General features: G+C 41.8%; 1 protein-coding gene across 16 annotated transcripts in view; it reads right to left on the reverse strand.

The window, feature by feature from the left end:
• Nucleotides 1–11245: 11245 nt before the first annotated feature.
• The window catches only part of trip12 (thyroid hormone receptor interactor 12), a 172686-nt gene continuing 161281 nt past the window's right edge, over nucleotides 11246–22650 (reverse strand). For 15 of the 16 annotated variants that reach the window (XM_072473935.1, XM_072473934.1, XM_072473937.1 and 12 more), the window contains 5 exons: nucleotides 21965–22129; nucleotides 19981–20094; nucleotides 16684–16778; nucleotides 13941–14044; nucleotides 11246–12664 (listed from right to left, as the gene is read on the reverse strand). In XM_072473935.1, coding sequence (XP_072330036.1) covers nucleotides 12468–12664; nucleotides 13941–14044; nucleotides 16684–16778; nucleotides 19981–20094; nucleotides 21965–22129 — 675 coding nt within the window. In that variant the 3' untranslated portion in view covers nucleotides 11246–12467. The remainder of the gene's footprint in view (nucleotides 12665–13940; nucleotides 14045–16683; nucleotides 16779–19980; nucleotides 20095–21964; nucleotides 22130–22650) is intronic. The other variant, XM_072473942.1, reaches the window with a different exon arrangement.

Below are 22650 nucleotides of genomic sequence, written 5' to 3' on the forward strand. Positions count from 1 at the left end.
CCGGCATTGGACTCCGGATCAATGGAATGTTCAAACCTCTCCGCTGCAGCAAGGTGGCAATCCAGGGAAAGGTTTGCTTTTGAACACTTTTGCACCATTTTTTTTTTCTAAATGTTTTTTATTGGGTTTTTGAACAAAGTATATTTACCGTTAAAAAATAAAAAACTGGTAGGGTATTATGCACTAGCTCAACAACAGCAACTCTGTACAATTGGCAATATTATTTTTTACACACAAGTGGGCATCTGTTTGTGGGGGGGGGGGGGGGGGGGGGGGGGTACATATACATTTGGCTGCCGGAGAAACAATTACATAGGTTATGTCCAATACAGAGAGGGCAATATGCGAATGGCTCTGGTGTTGGTACTTGCTTCACCTGGACGGTTTTCGCTGCTGTTGTCGTCTCGCATTCATCTCCGCTTCGGCCGTTCGTCCCGCCTTTCGCCCGGATTTTCCTTGCTCTCTGTTCCTATATTTGCCAAATTTATTATAGTTTCCCGTGCCTACTTCCGGTCATCATTCCCTTGCTTCCCCCCCACCTCTCTGGTTCCCCTCTATTGTTCCCCGTCTCCTCTCCCCCCTCCCCTTCTCCTGTGGTTCACCTTTCTTTTCGCTTGGGTTTAGCTGCACCCCCCCCCCCCCCCCCCCCCCCCCCAGTCTACCCCTCCCTCTCATGCCTTGGCTACTTTGCCCTGTTTCTTGGCTACCTGGCTATTCTTCTGCTTGTTTGTTGGCCAGAAACAGGTCCTGGAACAATTGGGTGAATGGCTCCCACGTTCTGTGAAAGCCGCCGTCTGACCCTTGGATAACAAATTTGATTTTCTCCATTTGGAGAGATTCTGAGAGGTCGGACAGCCAGTCTGCAGCTTTGGGTGGTGCTGCTGACCGCCAGCCGACCAGGATGCTACAGCGGGCAATCAGGGAGGCGAAGGCAAGGGCGTCCGCCCTCCTCCCCAGCAATAGATCTGGCTGGTCTGATACCTCGAAGACTGCCACTTTCGGGCATGGCTCCACCCTCATCCCCACCACTTTGGACATTGCCTTGAAGGAGGCTGTCCAGTACCCCGCAAGCCTGGGCAAGACCAGAACATGTGGGCATGGTTGACCGCGCCTCCTTGGCACCTCCGGGAAGAACCTGCTCATACGAGTTCTTGTTAAGTGGGCTCCATGTACCACTTTTAGTTGAGTCAGGCTGAGCCTTGCGCACATGAAGGTGGAGTTTACCCTATGCAGTGCTTTGCTCCAGAGTCCCCACCCTATTTCAATTCCCCAGGTCTTCCTCCCATTTCTTTCTTGTTGTGTCCAGTACGGTGTCGGCCGTTTCTACCAGTCGGTCATACATGTCGCCACAGTTCCCTTTATCTAGGATGCTTGTGTCTAGTAACTCTTGCAGTAATGTCTGTTGTACTTGTCCTTCCAGATGTTAGCAGTCATGGGTGTGGATGGTGCTAAAGAACCTTGGTGAGTTCCAATTTGCTAGTCTCAAAAGCAGAGGTCTGTAGAATGAGGATCACAATCCATAGGGTATAAAAGTTTACTAGGCAATGGACAATTTCCCTCATGTCAAGATTATTTTAGCCATTGAAATGGTTGAACCAAACAAGCCACCATCTTATTTATGTGGTGATCTCTGTCGGTGCATGCACACATGGGGTTAATGGGCAGATAGCAGCACCACATGATCACCAGAGGGCTGGACCAACAGGGGTATAAAGGGCAGCCACACGGGGTCTCGGTCTCTCTCTCTCGGGTGTGCTGTGAACAGGGAAACATCAGAATCACAGATAGTTAGTGGAGTTACATTTAGTTACAATTGTTAAATCTTGTTATCCAATTCCTAGTTCCCATGTTAAGGCAAAGAACTCATGCATTAATAGTTATAGTTACTCAATAAACCTTTGTTGTTAATGGACGAGTTCAAGTCTTCTTCAACAAGATTCAGAGGACCTCACCATCAGCCAAGGATTGAGTAACACGTGTTATCGACCACGCTGGTAACACTACATGGTACCACGGAGTGTGTTGTCCTTAACAACGAAAATAGAAACTAGCTAGCTTAGGTTCGACAGACAAGAGAAAACAAAAAAAGAAAAAAAAAATTTGGATAAGATATTCGGCCAAGGAATGCATCGCTACACTCGGATCTCTCGAGCACAAACCGGTAAGGTGGAATCACTTTCAGAACACCACAGAACCTCTGGTAATCTCCAGTATAATTGGAAGATTTTCCTGCAACAATTTAATTTGTTTCTGGAAATTAAGGACAGGACTGCTGCGCCAGATAAAAAAAAAAATTGCATACCTCTTAGCTGCGGCAGGGAAACCGGCCATGGAGATATATAACTCATTTACCTATGCCGAAGGGGAGGACAAGATTAAATGGGACACATTATAAAGAAATTCGATACCCACTGCAAATCGGAGGTGAATGAAACATTTGAACGCTTCAAGTTCACCAGGCGTATACAAAGACCAGGAGAATCATTCAACAGCTTTCTCACGGACTTAAAGCTGCTGGCCCAATCCTGTAATTATGAGACCCTCTGTGACTCCCTCATCAGAGACCAGATTGTTGGTGGCATTTCCGATGAGGGACTCAGAAAGTCTCTCCTGAAGCACAAAAATCTTGATCTTGAAATGGCTACACAACTATGTTCTGCCCATGAAATCACTGAAGCACAATATCAACAGTTTACTTACCGGGACCAAGGCCTCCACCACGAGGTTGGAGCAGTCAAAATGGTGGCCCAGGCTTCTCGAAGGCGCTCCTCCACCGGCAATCCCGCGCATGCGAATCTGCAAGTGGCCCACACACATGCGCAGTTCGCACGGAGACTGGAACCGGCTCAGAACGCTACTGCGCATACGCGAACGTGCCAGGACGGCGTCATGATGTGCCATAACTGCGGACACGCCCACTTAAAAGGGCAATGTCCAGCTTGTGGCAAACAGTGCCTGAGGTGCGGAACGTACACCCACTATGCCTTCAAATGTCGAGCTGTGCTACAGATGACTTCCATGGGACAACAACTAAGACCCTGCGACGTTCGGAACGTGGCATCTATGGGCCGCCAAACAATATTCAGTGATTACCTGTCCGAAAACGAAGACCCTGTCCGAAAATGAAGACCCTGCCTATGATGACTCCTACCGTGTTGCCACGGTCACAGTCGCGGAGGAACCTTACATCACCACACCTCATCCAAAATGCCCGAAAGTGAACAAAGAGTTTAATGTCTCAAAACAAAAAATTATTTTCCCCAGCGACAGAATGAAGCTCGAGCCTCCACTTAGTTAAAGATCACTGCCGCAGCACCCTGAAACATACCGTTTGCAACACCCAAAGAGAAGAGCATAATGACAAATCCATAGCAAAAGATTTGTTCATTGACGATGATTACTCAGGGGATGAGTTCCTCATTGGACAAATCGAGCACCATGACACATCCTTGACAAGAAGCGATGATTTGCTCGCTGACGAATGCCACTCAGCCATGGATCAGTTGTCCGGAACAGTTGGTCATTGCAGCAGCAACATGGGTGCCAAGTCGCATACAAGTCTCATGGTGGGAGAATCCAGTACCATGACGACATGGCAGCTCGTCGACAAAATGGATGACAACCACGTCATATTTCCTAGCAGAAATCGACGCCACGCAGAGAGCACAGATTGACTCCACTGAGGGAGTAATACCGGCCTCCATTGCGAGCTCGTTGACAGGCTCCAGAATGGCCACAAGCAACGACTCCGGAGCGACAGCCGTGAACGAGGAAGACTATGATGGTCTATCTGCCTTGTATGAGCAGCCAGCAGCAGACATTAAATGTCTGCCCACTGTTGAGCAAAGCAGTGAACAAAACTACCACCACAACAACAACAGATCTCGTGAATTTGTGTCTGCGCCGCAGCAATCACCCAACCCAGCTGCAAAAAGATGACATACAGGGTCAACACTGCAAGCACAAAAGAAAGTCTGCTACTAACATCAACTTACTTCGACCATTCCAATGTCTCATGATGTCCTCACGGACACACATAAACACTGACAGTCACAACGACATGGCAACATCAACACTGCCACCTCAACAACAGGCAAAAGGATCAACCCACCTGATCAAACGCAGACAGTCTGGACTCGTTAGAATTGGACTTTTTAAAATGTTGACTTTGTACAGTCATTAATGCCATCCCATTCTGTACACAGCGTTACTTGTTTTATCTGTTCCCAGTTGACTTAATTCATTATGTTTGTTTAGTTGTTGTTACACCATACAGAAAACCTATAGCACATTAAAAAGGGGGAGATGTGGTGATCTCTGTAGGTGAATGCACACAAGGGGTTAATGGGCAGATAGCAGCACCACATGATCACCAGAGGACTGGACCAACAGGGGTATAAAGGGCAGCCACACGGGGTCTCTGTCTCTCTCTCGGGTGTGCTGTGAACAGGGAAACATCAGAATCACAGATAGTTAGTGGAGTTACATTTAGTTACAATTGTTAAATCTTGTTATCCTCGTTCCCATGTTAAGGTAAAGAACTCACGCATTAATAATTACTGAATAAACCTTTGTTGTTACTGGACAAGTTCGAGTCTTCTTCAACAAGCTTCAGAGGACCTCACCATCAGCCAAGGATTGAGTAACACGTGTTATCGACCACGCAGGTAACACTACAATTTAGATTTCATTCAATCTCCAGAAATAACGTCACTAAACTACAAAGTTACCAAGTCAGCAACCACCCCAATTTTGTTTTTAAAAAACAAGAAAATGCTCAAACTCCTTTGTGCAAAACCATCCAAGTAAAATGCACAACATTAACTAGATTTCGAAGAACAACCTCCAGCTACACTTGCCTAAACTAACTTCCAAATATCCTCTGCACAGACAAGTTCTATAGCAGGGGCTTCGAGCTGGCTTCATTTAACTTGGTTTAAACATTGTGTACATCAGTTTTAACAGTAAATGATCTCAGTGTCAAATCTTTCAAAAGAGCAATTAAGATCACATACTTAACATTTTAGTGTCAGATTTCCTTGCAGCAAACACCAAGTCCATTGAGCTACCATCCTGTTTTCTTGCTCAATGTCAACTTCAGTCTGATGTATGTAGCAGCAACATTGTTGGAACTGAGAACCATATGAATTCCATTCCATCTCAAGAATATGCCCATGACCCAATTTGCAAAACAGCAGTTAAAGTACGTATATACTGAGACTGCTGCTGCTTTTCACTCACCATTCCCAATTCATTGCAAATGTAGACAACTGCACTAAATTGTTGAACTCTAGCCCTATTCCAGTCTTGGCAATCATAGAACTCCAGTTTCCCTCATCCACACATTGCATCAGGTCCCACACGACATACCCTATACTGATATTGAGTCGATCAATAAAAGGAACATACTGTAGTCAATTTGGAGTTCCGAAAAGGAGATTCAAAAATAGTTTATTTCCTACTCATGCTAGGAAACACAATAACAAGTCCCAACTGGAACCAAACGGAGAAGCCGGCTCCTGGGCCAGCTTTTATCGTGGGGGAATTAATGAGCCCGCTGTTGGGCCTCAGCAGGGGAGCTTGCACTCCACGAGCCCCACAGGGAGATCAATCGGGTCGTCCTTGTGGGGGTTATAACATCCCCCCCCCCCAAAAAAAAAAGCCCACAGGTCCCTTTGTTGTAGGGATTGCAGGAGATTGTCTTCTCTGCTTTGCCCACGGTTGAGCCTTGGGCTGCTGAGTGACTGGGTTGGGGATGTGTAGCGTGTCAGGGAATGTAGTGTCCATGTCGACCGGCTAGGGGGACACCGTAGGTGACTGATCTCTGGCGAGGCCATGGTCTGTAAATTTGGATGTCTGAGTCTTCATGTCGGATTCCAAATCCTCCACTTCACGCATCTCCGTGGTGAGGCCCCCAGCCCCTCTTCTGTCAGGGCGGCTGGGCGTTGCAAGTGACCAAAAGGGGATTCGAGGAGCCGACTACAGCAGCCGTCACTTTACCCTGGCGAAGGTTGGTTCTTGCTGCGCTCTCCATGCTCATTCTTGACACTTCTCGAGTCGCGCGTGCAGTGGTGCGAGAATGGTCAGGTTAGGGATAAACTTCCCAAAATAATTCACGAGCCCCAAGATGAACTGCAACTCCGTCACATTCTCTGGTATGGTGGCTCGATTGCTCACATCTTCTCTACTGGATGCAGCCCATCTCCATTAACATGCTACCCAAAGTACTTGACCTCTTTGGCATAGAAGACTAATTCTCCTCGTCGCGGACGTGACTCGCCTGGTTGTAGTGGCCCTTGGCCAAAGAGCCTGGCCTCGACGGTATTCGGGCAAGAACGGTGCCTCAGGGGTCCCACTCCCAGGAGGCACTGCTCATCCTACACTATTCACCTCCATCCCTGACATCCTCCAAGTTCCTGGACTCCTTTCCCCACGTTATCCCATGAGGGGATGATCTTGACTGCCTTTTTTCGGTCCAGCAACGGCTCGGTCAACAATTTCCGCTGGGTCGTCATGTTGTTTACACCGCAGTCTCTTAGCATAAGTGCTAAAAACTCTTAACGGACTCCCCGGGGTTCTCTCGGCTATGTTAAATTGGTGTCGTTGGACAATGAACAATGGCTTGAGGTTATAGTGATTTGTCACAAACGCCACTAATTACTCAAACGTCTTCGAGACTCGGGCCAAGGGTAGGCAAGGCTCTTTATACCGAAAGTGGGGGCCCCAGAGGCAGTCAAAAGAATCATCTTTTGGCATTCTTCCCAGTAATTAAGTTTGCTCTGAAGAAATGGCGTATATGCTCTGGGTACTAAGCCCAGTCTTCCACACTCACATCAAATACTTAGTCTATCAAAGAGCGGCATTTTTGAACTGTGTAAACCTAATTCCCTTGCGTTGAGAGGCAGCCATAGTCCGAGTGGCCAGCAGCACTGTCTGTGGTTCAGTTTATCCTCGTCACAAATATTGTAGTCAATGAGGAGTCCCGAAAAGGAGAGTGAAACATGGTATTTTCTTGCATGAGAAGGAAATAAACTATGACAAAGGAACAGCCCAAGTCCCAGCCGGGACCATACGGAGGTGCTGGCTCCTCCCTGGGCCAGCTTTTATCTCGGGGAATTAATGAGCCCACTGATGGGCCTCCGCCTCTCAGCAGCAGAAGCTCGTACCCCACAAGCCCATGGGGCGATCGGGTTATCTCCATGGGCCTTGTGGGGGTTATAACAGTACACATAGGAGAATCAAAAGGCCTAAACAGTGGAAAGAATCCAAGCTACAATGTAGTGCATGGATAGCAGGGTGGAAGAATGGAACATCAAGAAAGCAGTCATGTTATTTGAAGTAACTTTCTTCTCTGCACCACACAAATCACAGGTCAGTCTGAAAACAAACAATTTGACGAACAAAATGTAAATCAAACCCGATTTAAACATTACTTGCTTTAACTATGGACTTCATTCTTGATCATTAATGGCAATCTACACTTTACAGACCAACTCAAGACAATTGAGTTAAGCTATTTAGGGAACCATAAATCACTCATTTTTAAATCACAAATTTAGTATCCTTTCATAATCAATGGCTCATCAGTCTCTCAGTTCATACTTACTGGATGATGGTTCAGTTTGGTTCTGGAATTCTGCAGGTTGCAATCTTGAAAAAAAGTCTTCCAGGTGTGGCACAGTGCTGAGCACTGCTGCCTCACGGCACTGAGGACCCAGGTTCGATCCCAGCCCCGGGTCACTGTCCGTGTGGAGTTTGCACATTCTCCCCGGGCGTGCGTGGGTCTCACCCCCACAACCCAAAGATGTTCAGGGTAGGTGGGTTGGTCACACTAAATTGCCCCTTCATTGGAAAAAAAGATTGGGCACTTCAATTTATTTTAAAAAGAGCTTCTTCCCAATGGATATGTATCGCGACAATTAGTTAGAACATTGTTACACCCTGCCTCGAATCCCTGAGCCCCATCTCCTGGCGGCTTCACTGTAGAATTTAATTTGTCCAAGGAGCACCTCTGTATCATATCCACTGGCCAGATTGATGTGCCTTTGAAGATATTGGGAATATTTTTCATGTTTTTGCAGCAAAGATAATTTCAGATTAGTTTCTCTCCCAATTTTCCTTCTGGTGAAGGCAATCTGATCAGTTATCACCCACTTTCTACCACTGAAAGTTAAAATGATCCAGTCTGAGACACCTGGTATTTTCATTTGTGACACCAATGGATTCCAGTTCAGAAAATAGCAAATCTTGGATGTTTTATCTGTGTCAAACAATTCCTGGAGGGCACAAATTGAAGACTTCCAATTAATGCACATCAACCCAATTGGTCGACAGCTAGTATAGCTGGGTGGGACCATATTGGTGCAACTGTCAGTTAATATGTAGAGGTTAAGAGGAAGCATAGAGAAGTTAGCACATTGCCAACTTGCACAAACCACACCCCTAAAATTAAAAAGTTGCATATTTCTTAATTGGATACTTGGTTGATCCAAAAACCCACAAATTCGCAAAATTAAGATCTGTATTTTGTTCTTACAAAGGATGTACTACCACAATTAATACTGCTTTTACCAGGCAGCTAATTAATTCAGGTACAGGCGTTCTAAAAGCAACAGCACCCCAATTCATATGTTATCCAAATTTACCCTCTATTGATTACGGTAAGCAGTTTGATTTCCGACACCATTGCAATGTTCTCACTTTATTGTGTTCAACTAATTCCAAACACACAATATCTTTGGTCAATAACATTATACTCTGTTCTATTTCCCCAGCTTAACACCCTAAAAATAACACTTGTTTGTTAAAGAAAAGCTCAGAGTATATATAATCTGTTTCTCACAAGTACTGTCAGTGCTAATTATTTATAGCACGGCCAATGTTATCATAATATCCCCAGGGTGGAAGCATTTCCTTCAAATCAACGGATGCCAATTTGTTTCCATTCTGTCTTCATGATTCTACTCCAGAGAACCTGAATTGGTGAACTCATTTCACAATGTGGCCACAAAAACAAATCGAGATGTAAATCTTACAAATCCTGTCTTTTCAGCAAATAATTAACAGTCAGCTAAATTGCATCCTGACATAGTAAACCCAGAACAACATAGGAATTAACAACTTTTTAACTATTTCATTAAGCAAAAAGAAAGCGAAAAACTTTAATCTTGAGACTAAACAAAGTCATAATCCTATGTGCGTATATACACCTAGGATATCTTACATTACAAGGATGGATTGCCCCTCTTTCTTCCATTCATTGACATAGGTGCGTCAACTGAACAAAGAACAACACTATTTTTGAGATTACCCACTGTGGATGAAGAAAACAGTTTGTAGATTCTCCCCTAATTTTCAATTATTCCTGCAAAGCTCTCAAAGGGAAATTGTATCAATTCCTAATTCATGAAGGACAGAAAGAAGTCTGAGGTAGATAAACAAAGAATAATGGTGGTGTGAAAAGAACCATAATAAGAGCACAGTGACTGAATGGCCTTTCCCTGTTCCTATATTCGAATCTTGGGCACATCCATGATCTAATTATAATTTAATTAATTTGGAAGAGACATTATACTAGGTCAGTCTTTAAAAAAAAAAAACTGTAGATGAAAGACATCTATAAGTAACGTGCATTTCCCACCAGTTCATTTTTCAATACAAATCATTCAATGTGAACTTTTAAAAAAAAAATACAAAATAGTGTAATGGATGGCTAGGAAGTCCTACTTTCAATTGACATTTGGCAGGCCATTCAGTAAACTTGACACTAAAAGAATGGAGGGAGGACTATTTTCATAGTCCACATGGTGGAATTGGCACTCAGTCAGTCTTTGCTGTCAACCGCAAAACCTCACTCCCTTTTATATGTGAATCAATAATGTGCTCAGGTTTACAACATACTAGTTCAATTTTTTTTTAATGTTTCATAAAGTAACACGCAATGAACCAAATAGGCAGGCAAAACAGGCAAATTATAGGGATGAAGCAACAAATTATATAAGTGGCTGAAGTCAATAGCATGTTTCAATACTTTTGCAAGCACAAAACAGTGATTTTTACAAAATGGATGAAAACTGCAACAAGTGTACTAAAAGGGTTCCTTGGTTATATAGTACAAGTTTAAGCCCATTTTAAATTTAGAGTTTAATATAACTATATATAAAGTCTAAATGCTGAAGGTTAATGACAAAGTGTGATGGGCTATCATTTCAATGTACTCAAAAGTTTTCATTTAAAAAAAAAAATTAATCGCTCTTACCTCCTCTTTCCGCCCCCCCCTCCCCCAGAGCAATTTGTACAAATCTACATGTGGTATCCAGGGGACCTATTTCCTCAGGTAGTCCAATAAGACCACTGCCATTGAACTAAATGGGAATCAGTAACTGTTTTAATCCAGTTTTTTATTCCACTATCAGTTGAAAAAAGAAAAATGAAAATTGCTCGTCACAAGTGAAGTTACTATGAAAAGCCCCTAGTCGCCACATTCCGGCGCCTGTTCGGGGAGGCTGGTACGGGAATTGAACCGTGCTGCTTTCAAAGCCAGCGATTTAGCCCAGTGTGCTAAACCAGCCCCTATAGTTAAGAACAGGCTGCAGAATGAGAACCATTCAATCAGGGATTTCCTGCATGGGAGACCAGATATTGAAGTTCTCGCTGGCCTTATGGCTAGATCGGCTCAAGTGAAATATTTGCTCAGAGAATAGGAATATTTAAATCCACTTTTTGCTTCTGGAGGGTAGGGGTTGAATCTTATAATTACTCTAATTTTATTCTCCTTCCCCATGTATGATTCCCTTAAAACATCTGTAAACTTTTGAAACAAGTCAAGCCATAATTTTTAAGGATCAAGATAAACTGGCTAGGCATTACAGCCAACAAGAGTGAAGCAATTATTAAACTATAGTACTCTAATGTTTGGTTATTTATCCAATTTGACCCCTCTGCCAGGTTACATTACATCCTCAGCTAGACTCCTCTGCCAGGTTAGATTACGTCCTCACAGCTCGACCCCTCAAATATCAATTTTTCAACACCATTGAAGGATTAGTTTTTTAAAATACATGTGATTTCTTTTACTTTCAAGAGGGCCACTGAATGCAACAGTGCTCCAAGCATTACAGCCACATTGAATATTTCCACCTTTATTTACTCAAACTCCAACACAACTTCAGTTAAAAAGACACTTTGGCACTATCCCTGAATCAGAAAAGTTTGGTTGCTGAATACAAAATAATTATACAAAAAGTGAGTCAAACATTTTATTTATTTATGTTCAGGTAAAAACATTAACCTGATGAAGTAGTTATTGCAGATTTCAGAAATCAGCACATGAACAGTTGGACAGAGCAGTGTTTACAGGTGCACTATCCTTATCAAACCAAGAGAGCTCAACTATTACTTTTGTTCAAAGCTAGCAGTGCAAAAACAATTAAGTGAACTACAACAAGGTAAATTAAACAAGATAAAGCAACTGTCCCACTATAACAGCAAGTGGAACTTTTCTCAAAGTTTTACACCAACTGGAAATGCTACCTGTCCCTTGAATAACAGACTAACCAGCCCGATATTGGTTTAAACTACAGAATTTAAAAAAGGAAAAAAAAAGGAAAAGGGATTTCTCAGTATTAATTGTTGCCTGAAATCATTCTGTAAACAAATCTAGTGAGAGATTAAAGGCTTCTGCCAACAGTCCTATTATTTTGCAACAAAACTACTGGCAAATATTGGAAACAGGAATAAATTTTAGACTATGATACAATTGTTGGGCCAATGGAGGTTAAGAAATGCTTAAAATCTTCAAGCCCTTGGCTTAACCTTTTGTTGAATCATGGGATTAAGAAACATCACAAAAAAACAGAACCCTATGTTACATCACACAAGTGCAGATGAGTTAAACATAAATGGACAAACTAGATGGAGGAGGGTGAAGATAGACAAGAGAAAAATGCAAATGACACTAACCAGAGCTTAAATTATTTTATGCAAGGTATAAGTCTGTCATTTCTGTATGTTTGTACATATTAATCTTTGGAAACAAAAAAAAACACGAGAAATATAGGCTCCAGATGGATATACACACCAATATCAAACTGCACAGTGACATTTTATTGTTCCGTCATCCTGGAAGAAAAACATCCCTTTCTTTTGATTTTGAATACCACACAGCAAAAAGCAATTTAAAAACTGCACCCAAATAATTGTTAAATTAACGAGAACTTCTTTAAGAATTTATTTTTGTTTTAAATCTTGCATTAAGTTTGGGGTCTTTTTTTTCAATTTCTCAGTCCGTAGGGGCTATTTTAATAAATATACCATCCAAGTCTTTTTGTTGAAGATTTGCAGCATACCAAGCCATTTCTACAACAAGTACGCTGTACACATTGCCTTGATGCAGTGATACACTTAGAAAATAAATCATGATTTTGTCATTTGTTGTAACAGGCAGCTTGAGGATTCAGACGCTGTGATCAGGAGAGATGGAACGACTGCTGCCCTTCTCTAGCAGCTATTAAAAGTTTTTCACGCATTATGTCGATACTGGAGTAATCTGGCAACTTGAGATAATTAACACAGGTCATTACAGAGGGTAAGAAATCATCAGGGTTTTCCGTGGACTCAAAGGTCTTGCGGACAATGGTAAGTGGAGGGTTTAAACTCCGAAACCCTGTAAAAAATAAGAACTTGCATAAGTTTCATTGCAGTATGTATGTGAACCAAATTTGCAAATCATTTCAACAGTAAAAGCTATATTTAAGCTGTGCTCATAAAAAGTGTGGGTGTGGACTTCCTGATTCTTTGTAGACAAGTGCATCCAGCAAAGATTACACACTCAGGCCATTATTTGTAAATGTTTTGCACTATGTATAGTCTAGTCAGTTCTCTTTCCCATCCCCCAGCAGTTGGGCCAATGTCAACAGAAAGATTAAGTCAAAAGACATTGCACAGAAAGTTTGAAGATACACCAGTTCATAATGAGAGCAGCAGTGGGAAGAAAGAGGTTGAGTTTTATACATTGAGACAATAGGGTGAGCACACAAAGCCATACCTACATTGGGAAATTAATGATCGAGGCATCAGCCCTGGTTCAGTGGTGGTAGCCCATTTTCAGAGTAAGAAGATTGAGAGTACAAGCTCAAATCTAGAGATCTGAACACAATCTAGGCTGACACTTCAGTACAGTACTGTCGGATTGCTAAGATGTCATGCTTTGAAAGCTAAAATGGTGTAAGAATCATCAAAAGACAGAGAGAGATGGCTTTTCATTTCTACAGTGCTTCTTACGGCCACCGGACATTTCAAAGCTCATTACAGCCAATTGAAATTTATTAACTATTGTTATGCAAGAAAATAACAGTGAAGTATTAGGTTGAGGTTTTATGTGCTGAACCATACAATTGCTAAATCCACTTCAAGAGATAGGTTGTGATCTATACATGAAAATTCTTTACAGGGAGACTATGGCATAGTGCTATTGTAACTGGACTAACAATAGAGACCCAAAGTAATGATCTGGGGTCCCAGCTTTGAATCCCATCACAGCAGATGGAATTCAATTTTTTAAAAATCTGGAATTAAAAATCTAACTATGACCATGAGACCATCGTCAATTGTCATAAAAGCTCATCTAATTCACTAATGTCCTATTGGGGAAGGAAATCTACCATCCTTACTGGTCTGGCCTACATAAGACTCCAGATCCAGAGCAATGTGGTCGACTCCAACATGGCCTAGCAAGCCACTCAATTGAAGGCAATTAGGGATGGGCAATAAATGCTGGCTTAATGAATTAAAAAAAAACTTGATTCTTCCAAATGGGAAGAATCCAGTATGCTAATGTGCAAAGATTTGAAATGCCCTAGTTTACAACCATCACAGCTGAACATGTTTCAGATAAAATTGTTTCTTCAAAACAAAAAACCCAATGACAGAGGTAGGCTTACCTCCAACAGGTAGTCGGGGACTTCCAGTAACAAACTGAAGAAATAGTCTTTGTTGCTCACCATCAAAACTACTGAGTATTTCAAACAGAAATTTCACCGCACGACTGTGGAGCAAAAAAAAAAAAAGAGATTAAATTAGAGCTTTTGTTTCTTCAGAAATAATAATCTCCACAAGTCAGAATGTGCATCTTTCAGTGCAAGCATAAAGACATTTATACAGATCCAACATCCAGATTCATCAAGCTTTCTCTTCTTAATAGTTACTTCTGCTCCCACTGCTGCAAAGGATACACCACATATTACGAGGAAGAATAAACCAGTTACACCAACTTAAACATGAAAAATTACAGAAACATTCTAAAAGCTACCAATGTAGCCTGTTCATACCGAAAATATAATCAGCACAAATTTCAAAAGGGAAGGTTGAATTCTTTGAAGTAGTGACAGACAGGGCAGGTAAGGATAATACAGTAGACACAATATATTTGGAGTACCAAAAAGCCAACTGCCCTAAAGTTAGATAATGTGGAATCAAGGGATAGGTGGCAGACTGGATAAGTTAGCTACAAAAGTAGAAAACAGAGCAGTGATTAAAGGTTAAAGTTACTTGTATCGACAAATGCCAAGAAGTGGCATTTCAGGAGGATTGGTACTTGGACCGATGTTGTTCAACATTCACATAACCTATTCAAACTCCGTATTTAAAAGTTCAATTTCAAAATTTGTGTATGACAAAATTGGTGGGTGAAATGAAGGCCCATGACAAAATGCAGGAAGACATTAACAAAGTTGCAGAATGGGCATGTAATTGGCAGATGAATGTCAAAGAAAAAAAGTACAGCACATGAAAGGTCCTTCGGCCCTCCAAGCCCGTGCCGATCATGGATGCCCTAACTAAAAACAAAACCTTCTGCCCTTACTCGGTCCGTATCCTCTATTTCCTCCCTATTCATTTACCCATCCTGATACCCTTCAAATGTTGCTAATGTGCCTGCCTCCACCACATCCTCTGGCAGCGCCCTCCAGGCACCCACTCGGAAGAAATTACTCCGCACATCACCCTTAAACTTTCTCCCTCTCACCTTGAACTTGTGCCCCCTTTTAATTGACACTTCCACCCTTGGAAAAAGCCTCTGACAATCCACCCTGTTCATGCCTCTCAATTTTGTAGACCTCTATCTGTTCTCCCCTCAACCTCCATCTTTCAGGTGAAAACAATCCTAGTTTACTCAACCTCTCTTCATAGCCAACACTCGAGAGACCAGGCAACATCCTGGTGAACCTTCTTTGCACTCTCTCCAAAGCTTCCACATGCTTCTGATAATGTGGTGACCAGAACTGCAGGCAATACTTCAAACACGGCAGAACCAAGGTTTTATATAGCTGCAACATGGTTTCCCAACTCCTGTACTCAATGCGCTGGCTGATGAAGGCAAGCATGCGATATGCCTTCATAATCACCGTGGTCACCTGTGTTGCCACTTTTAGGGAACTGTGGACCTGCACACAGAGATCCCTCTGTATGTTAATGTTCCTAAGGGTTCTGCCATTTACGGTACAACTCGTATAGATTTGATCCTCCAAATGCATCACCTCGCATTTGTCTGGATTCTGCCATTTCTGCGCCCAAGTTTCCAATCTGTTGTATCCTTTGACAATCCTCGGCACGATCAGCAACTCCGCCAATCTTTGTGTCATCCGCAAACTTAATCAGACCACCCGCATTTTCCTCCAGATCATTTTTATATGCCACAAACAGAGGTCCCCAGCAATGATCCCTGCGGAACACCACTAGCTACAGATCTCCATTTCGAAAACACCCTTCCACCGCTACTCTTGTCTTCTATAACCAAGCCAGTTCTGTATTCAATACAGATAAATGCAAGGCAATATATTTTGGAATAAGGAGGTCACAAACACATTAGAAATAGCTGTCTCAATGAGGTAGAATAACATTAAAGAGAATAGAGGTCCATTGCAAGCAGTAAAAAAAACACAAATCACTAGAATACCAGATCAGAGAGTTCATACACATCAGCAAATATTGCATAGGCCGATACTCTCTTCTCTAGAAAAAAAGTCCAGGGATGATCTGATAGAAGTCTTTGCAATTATCAAGGGGTTTGATAAGAGTAAAAGTAGAAGACATTGCTTTCACTTGCAGGTGAGAACAGAATTAGGAGCCATAAAGATAAGATAGCTATCAAGTCTAATAGGGAAGGCAGGAGAAACTTCTTCACCCCATGGAAATCACTATTACAGGGATTAGTTGAAACCAATGGTATTGGTGAATTCAAGGGAAAGATAAAGGGAGAAAGGGATAGGTTATGTTAACGTGGTTAGATAAAACAGAGAGGGATGAGGCTCATGTGCAGCATAAACACCAGTACAGACGGGTTGGGATGAATGGATTGTTCCTGCGATGTAACTAGTCCAACTTTCTCACAATAGGACAGGGATAACATTTCAGTCCCAACACTGCTTTACACATTCATGTTGTCCATTAAACATAAGGATAGAAATTTAGGAGGTGATCCCTGATCATCACTGTAACTTTGACAGAAACCCCCAGAGAAATGGCTTTAATGGCTTTTTGTTGTTTCTGAGCTTTCTTTAGTTCTTCCAAAATTGTAGCAGGTAATAGGGACATGATCTCCAGAAATTGCAATAAATGTTATTTATGTAGCACTTTGAATGCAATAAAATATCCCAAGGGACATAATCCCAGGTGAAACACTTGTACCTGTCATGATTATATCCGTGATCTGGCCTGCAACATTCCATTAAAGTCTTCACATCCCATGCCTCTGACTTGGAACCACAGAGTAGCTGATCCAACTACAGGTCAAGTAAGGAGAATGTCACACAGTGCAAATAAACATGAACTTCAAGTAAAGGTCAATTTTTAAATGCTTTATTAAACTGTAGATTTCTGTTTAGGAAGGTCATAACGATTTACTATGACCAGGTAACTCTCACTCGATAGGCAAGTCCTGCTGCATCTTTGCAGGGGTGGCCAATTATATATTAAAATCAGAGTACACACCACAGATTTACCAGGGCAGGAGTCAATTACAAGGAGACACAGGAATATAGTACAAGATACTGGGACTATTTCAACTGAAGACTAAAAGATTTATAGGTTTTCAAAATTATAAACATTTTGATGAGAGTGAATATACAGAAAGACCGCGGCTTCTAGAGCTGAAGCAGTAACAAGGGGTCAATTTATAATTGTCAGTGAAATGTTGTCACTCAAATATATTTATACATGCTTAACGTGAAATGCTTTGTACCAGGCAGGGGTAGCGGCACTACTCACTTGTATAAATATATGAAATAGATAATAGTGTGACATGGACAATTAACAGGATGGTGGGATTAGTTTAGGGTTGCTTTAGCAGCCAACACACAAATTGATAACCTCCTGCGATGCTGAAAACTGTCTTGTGGCAACAATCATAAATACAACTTGAGAGACTTAAGTTTACTGACTTTTCAACAGCCAGTTCTAATCATACCAGTCAGAATGGCAAGTAAAGGCAACAAGTAAATTTGACTGAACTCCTCCTGCGCTTTCAATACCCAATTACCATGGCTTACCTCCGGTTTGCAATAGTCGTGTTTCAGAACTTTTTCCCCTCCACAGAAACGCTTTCAGGATTGAGTTTAAAATTGGGTCACAACTTCCTGAATTTCAAGTTGCATATGAAGGATTTAGTGAGTCTCAGATGGCCAATAAATATTCACACAGTGGCAAGGATGAACCTATTTACGTGAACCATGTCCATCTACCTCCCTTAATCAGAATTTAAAAAAAAAAATTTAGAGTATCCAATTCATTTTTTCCAATTAAGGGGCAATTTAGTGTGGCCAATCCACCTAGCCTGCACATCTTTGGGTTGTGGGGGGTGAGACCCATGCAAACACAGGGAGAATGTGCAAACTCCACGGACAGTGACCCAGGATCGAACCTGGGACCTCGGCGCCGTGAGGCAGCAGTGCTAACTGCACCACCGCGCTGCCTCCCTCAATCAGAATTAACACAAATGTGTGTGTGTGGGGGGGGGGGGGGGGTGGGTTAATATTCACCGACAGACAAGTTTTAACAGAGTAAGGGATAGGCCAGGAACCTAAAGTTAGACGGTCAAATGCAGATCAGTTTCAGCAAGTTGTATTGAAGGAAAGGGGATGCCAAAACAAACAAGCCCACAAAGGCTCTGCATTGAATTGTCAGTCTTGTCTATATTCTCAAACTGATTGACTCAATCTTTGAATGCATCATTTTTCACTAATAACTAGGGGCGCTAACAACTGATGCCCTACATAGAACCTGATGACCTCTGAGCCAGTCCCTTTCAGGTGGGGCTTACCACCAACTAATGCAAAGTGCAGCAACATGGAGTTACAAATACAACTTGAAAAAGGCTTTGGTACCTTGTGGAGGCAAGTCTCAGCAAATGTTTGCATCAATGCGATTTGCGCCAGTACAACTTCACTTGATGTGATAATTAGGAGATTGAATAATGTACCAATCAAATCTTTGACAGATAGGATGCAAGCCTCGTTTTTGGGAACACATCCAGTGAATGTTTCCTGAATGCTTGAAGAGAGATATAATTTCCATCTCTTGTACCAATGTTAGCAGATACCTTGCATATGTTGCGACATCAATTTGTGAATTTGGCAAACTTTGATAAGGAAACATTAGCAGATAGTCACTATTACAGTAATGTCTTGTGCTCTACTGGAGAACTAGTAGAGAAAGCTAGAATGGAGGATCAAGATGCCCAAATAAAATCAAAATACTGCAGATGCTGGAATTTTAAAATGAAACAGAAAACTCTGGCAGCATCTGTGGAGAGTGAAACAGAGTTAATGTTTTATGTCCACATAATTCTGCTTCAGAGTTGAAGAGAGGGAGAAACATGATGGATTTATACTGATGAAGATGGGGTTGGAGCAAAATAGAAGAGATGTGACAAAGATATTATGGGCACAAGACAAAGGGAGTGTTAATGAGTATTAAAGACCAAGGAAGGTGCGAATAGTTGCCTAAAGACCAGATGGCGGAATGTGCTAACAGCAGAACACGGGTCTGCACTGCAGAGAGCACTGACACTTTCTCTGCTATTTTCCTCTACTTATTTCACAGCAAAAATCCATCACAGCTCTGAAGAGTCATACGGATTCAAAACCTTAACTCTGTCCCTTTCTCCAGAACTGTTACCAGACCTGCTGAGTTTTCCAGCATTTTTGGTTTATGTACCAAGATTCAAGAGTTGCAATAGAAGATTTGAGTGCTGTAAAGACATCTTTGTTTATTGGTTTAATTCGGTGATCAGAATGGCCAAGGTATACTTAAGGTGAGCAGTAAAACGTCACCTAATGTTCCAGGATTATTGAGATCAAGAACAAGCTGTTTTGCATGGCATCAAAATAAAAATCTGAGAATGGTCGCTGTGGATGCAGCCACAAGAGTGACTGTTTATCCCCAATGTTTAATTTTAAGAAGTTTTACTTCCTCAATTTCATTTGGTACACAGTTCATGCATTAGTTCTGCTCTTTTGTGTGCAACAGTGTGCTCACTTGGATCAGAACAAACTGATTTGTTTGCCTTATGGATCAGGAAATTACAAGATAGTAAAATTGACAAATACTACTAACCACTATTCCCAAGCAAAACATTCACATCCCACTCAATATTTATTGAAGGAATTTATTATATTGTATTAGAGAGAACAAGGAAACTGTGACCGCCAACTTAGTTTGACATTATTTGAATGGGGGGGTGGGGGGGAAAGAGAGGCAACATTTTTGAAGCACAGTAAGTTTTTTTGGCACAATCCAAAACAAATATTTATTAACCATTACTGCTCCTTCAGAATGTCATCCCATCAAAATGAAATTTACCATTTGAGGAAACCAACCTCAAGGGGAACTGCTATGTATTCATGATGGAAAATTGCATCCATTTTTAAAATTGTTCCCAGTGAGGTGGCCTCCGACTAAGTCAACACAAGTCCATCAAAAACTAACCTCCTCAGGGTAAAAATACTGCAAGTGATGGAGTGGAAAAACTGACTCAAAGCCATCTCGAAAAGATTCAAACTGCTTGGAAACGCCTTCATTCAAGGTCCAGTATACTACCAGCTGCAGAAAGAAACATAATGCTAATTAAATCAAACAATAATTACTTGCATTTATGAAATGCTTTTAACAGGAACATCCTAAAATGCTTCAAAAGAAGTGTAATCATTTGAAAGTTGACAGTGGTTCAAAGGAAATATGAAGGAGAGGGATCAGAAAAGTAGGTTAAAAAAGGTCTTTGGGGAGGATGGACCTGAAAAGGCTTAATTTCAGATGTAAATGGTGGATTGCAGGTCAGGATGGACAAATAGTCAGAATTGGAGAAACAGAGATTGCCAGGAGTCATCACAAGTCAGTAAGAGCAGGGGATGGGCAATCAGAATTTGCTGTGGGATAGAACAGTAGAACAGTGAGCCAAGTCTGGAGGTTTCAGAGGCAAGGTTGAGAGTGGAAGTAGGTAGTCTTTCCAATGGAGAGCACATAGTTTGAATAGCATGCAGAGAAAGCAAATCCCTGGTTCAGCAGGAGACAACTGCAAGGAAAAGTTTGCAGTTACAGAGTTTGTGATGAGGAGCTAAAGATGATGACTTCACTAGCCACAACGAAGCAAGATCTCTGGAGGATGGAGAGCAGTTGATCAAAATTAGAGCTAGGTGTAATCAGCACATATTGAGAAGCTGAGGAACAGCACACAGACATGGAGTGGATAATGGTGCTGGAAATTCTGTCCACAACTGGAAAAAAAGTATTGGTCAGAGGTCATTGGTCAAACATTGACAAAATAGTTATTAGATCATTTTTCCTTTGCCTTGATGAGGTTAGGGGGTCAAAGTTTGAGATCAGATTTTCTGGAATAGAAGTAATTTGCAGATGATGAAAATTATAGGACAACAACAGAACAAATATTTTAATCATAAATAATCCTCAAGGATCAGAAAGTGATAAACCATCTTTTCTTCCCACTCTGGATACTACAGACCAATTTACCAATTCTAAAGGAAATTTTTTGACATGATTAATACTTCAGTATATTGCACACTTGCAAAACGCAACAAAGCAAATGACAAATCAAATGGTCTGACATCAAAAGGAACAGCAGCAGTTAAGCTAAGCAATTCCTATTGGAAGCACTTGGGCTGCAGACAGATTGATCGTTCACCATTGATGTCTTGTGAAAACCGGTGATAAGAAATGCAAAATCAGTTTTTAAAACCAATGGATGAGTGCAAATTGGCATGTGCGATTATCCCGTGCATGGACAACTCATTGGGAAATTGCTGGGCTAATTAAATATTATTGCGGAATATTCCTGGTAGTATAAACGCAGTTAATCTTTTGATTGCAGGGGCTAAGCCATTGGAAGTAGAAATATGGCTGGACATTTAAAAGGAGATCCACAAGACTTCCTGAGTACAATACAATGTGGGACTTGATACACAATGTTCTGAAAAATAGTTGAATAATTTCAGGTACACAATATTCTGTACTTCAGATTTCTAATTAAACTTGGGGGAGGATTTTAATAATAATGATCTTTGTCACAAGTAGGCTTACAATAATGTTACTGTGAAAAGCTCCGAGTCGCCACATTCCGCCGCCTGTTCGGGTACACAAAGAGAATTCACAATGTCCAATGCACCAACAAGCTCATCTTTCAGGACTTGTGGGAGGAAACCAGAGCACCCGGAGGAAACCCACGCAAACACAGGGAGAACGTGCAGACTCCGCACAGACAGTGACACAAGCCGGGAATCGACCCCGAGACCCTGGATCTGTGAAGCAACAGTGCTACCCACTGTACTACCGTGCTGCCGAATTTGGAATTCAACAGGAAATGATTCACTCCACTGGACTCTTATACTTTGAATCTGGCAGTGGAGCCAAGTTCTTTTGTTGTTTACATTATGCAGATGAAACTTGTTCAAGTACATACCCTGAGGTACTCTTCCAAATTGTGTATGGTGACAACCGTGTCCTTGCCTCCTTTTTTCAGTTCAACACTGGCATATCCAGGTAAAGTGAAGTCCAGTCCAAGGTCTTCCACAGAGCAGCCATTCATATTGAGGCTTTCCAGAGCCTGTTGGAGACATTCTTTGCTCTATCAAGAGATCCACATTGACAACATTAAATCTAACCTTTTGTCAGGTATCCAAATATCTGCCCTTGGTAACTCGGTAGTTTTAACTTTCCATGACATGCACATGGAATGGTCGAAGGAAAAGGCACTGGGTCAAAGGAGATTGGTAAGTTCAAATTAGATGGTTACCCTCCAACTCTTCCCCCCCCCCCCCCCCCCCAAATGTGGAATGCACTTGAAGGAAATGAAGTGGATATATTTGAAGTCACTCCAGGACCTCAAGTCAAAGAACTGAGTAGCAGCTTTGTGACTTAGTAGGTGCGCACCCATCAGTATTCAGAAAATGGGACCATGCTAAAGGTTAAGCAATTCAACAACAGACATTTCAGTCTCCAGGTTCAACTGAGGTGGGGGTTTAAAATACAAATAAGGATGCAAAACTGGACTTAAAATTCCAAGCAACAGAAAATTGCACAGGAAGTTTGCAAACGATAAATAAATTAGAAAATTTTGGTAAATTAAAATTCCTCATCAGGAGCCCG

Source organism: Scyliorhinus torazame, chromosome 14, assembly GCF_047496885.1.
Source record: "Scyliorhinus torazame isolate Kashiwa2021f chromosome 14, sScyTor2.1, whole genome shotgun sequence".
NCBI lineage: Eukaryota > Metazoa > Chordata > Chondrichthyes > Carcharhiniformes > Scyliorhinidae > Scyliorhinus > Scyliorhinus torazame.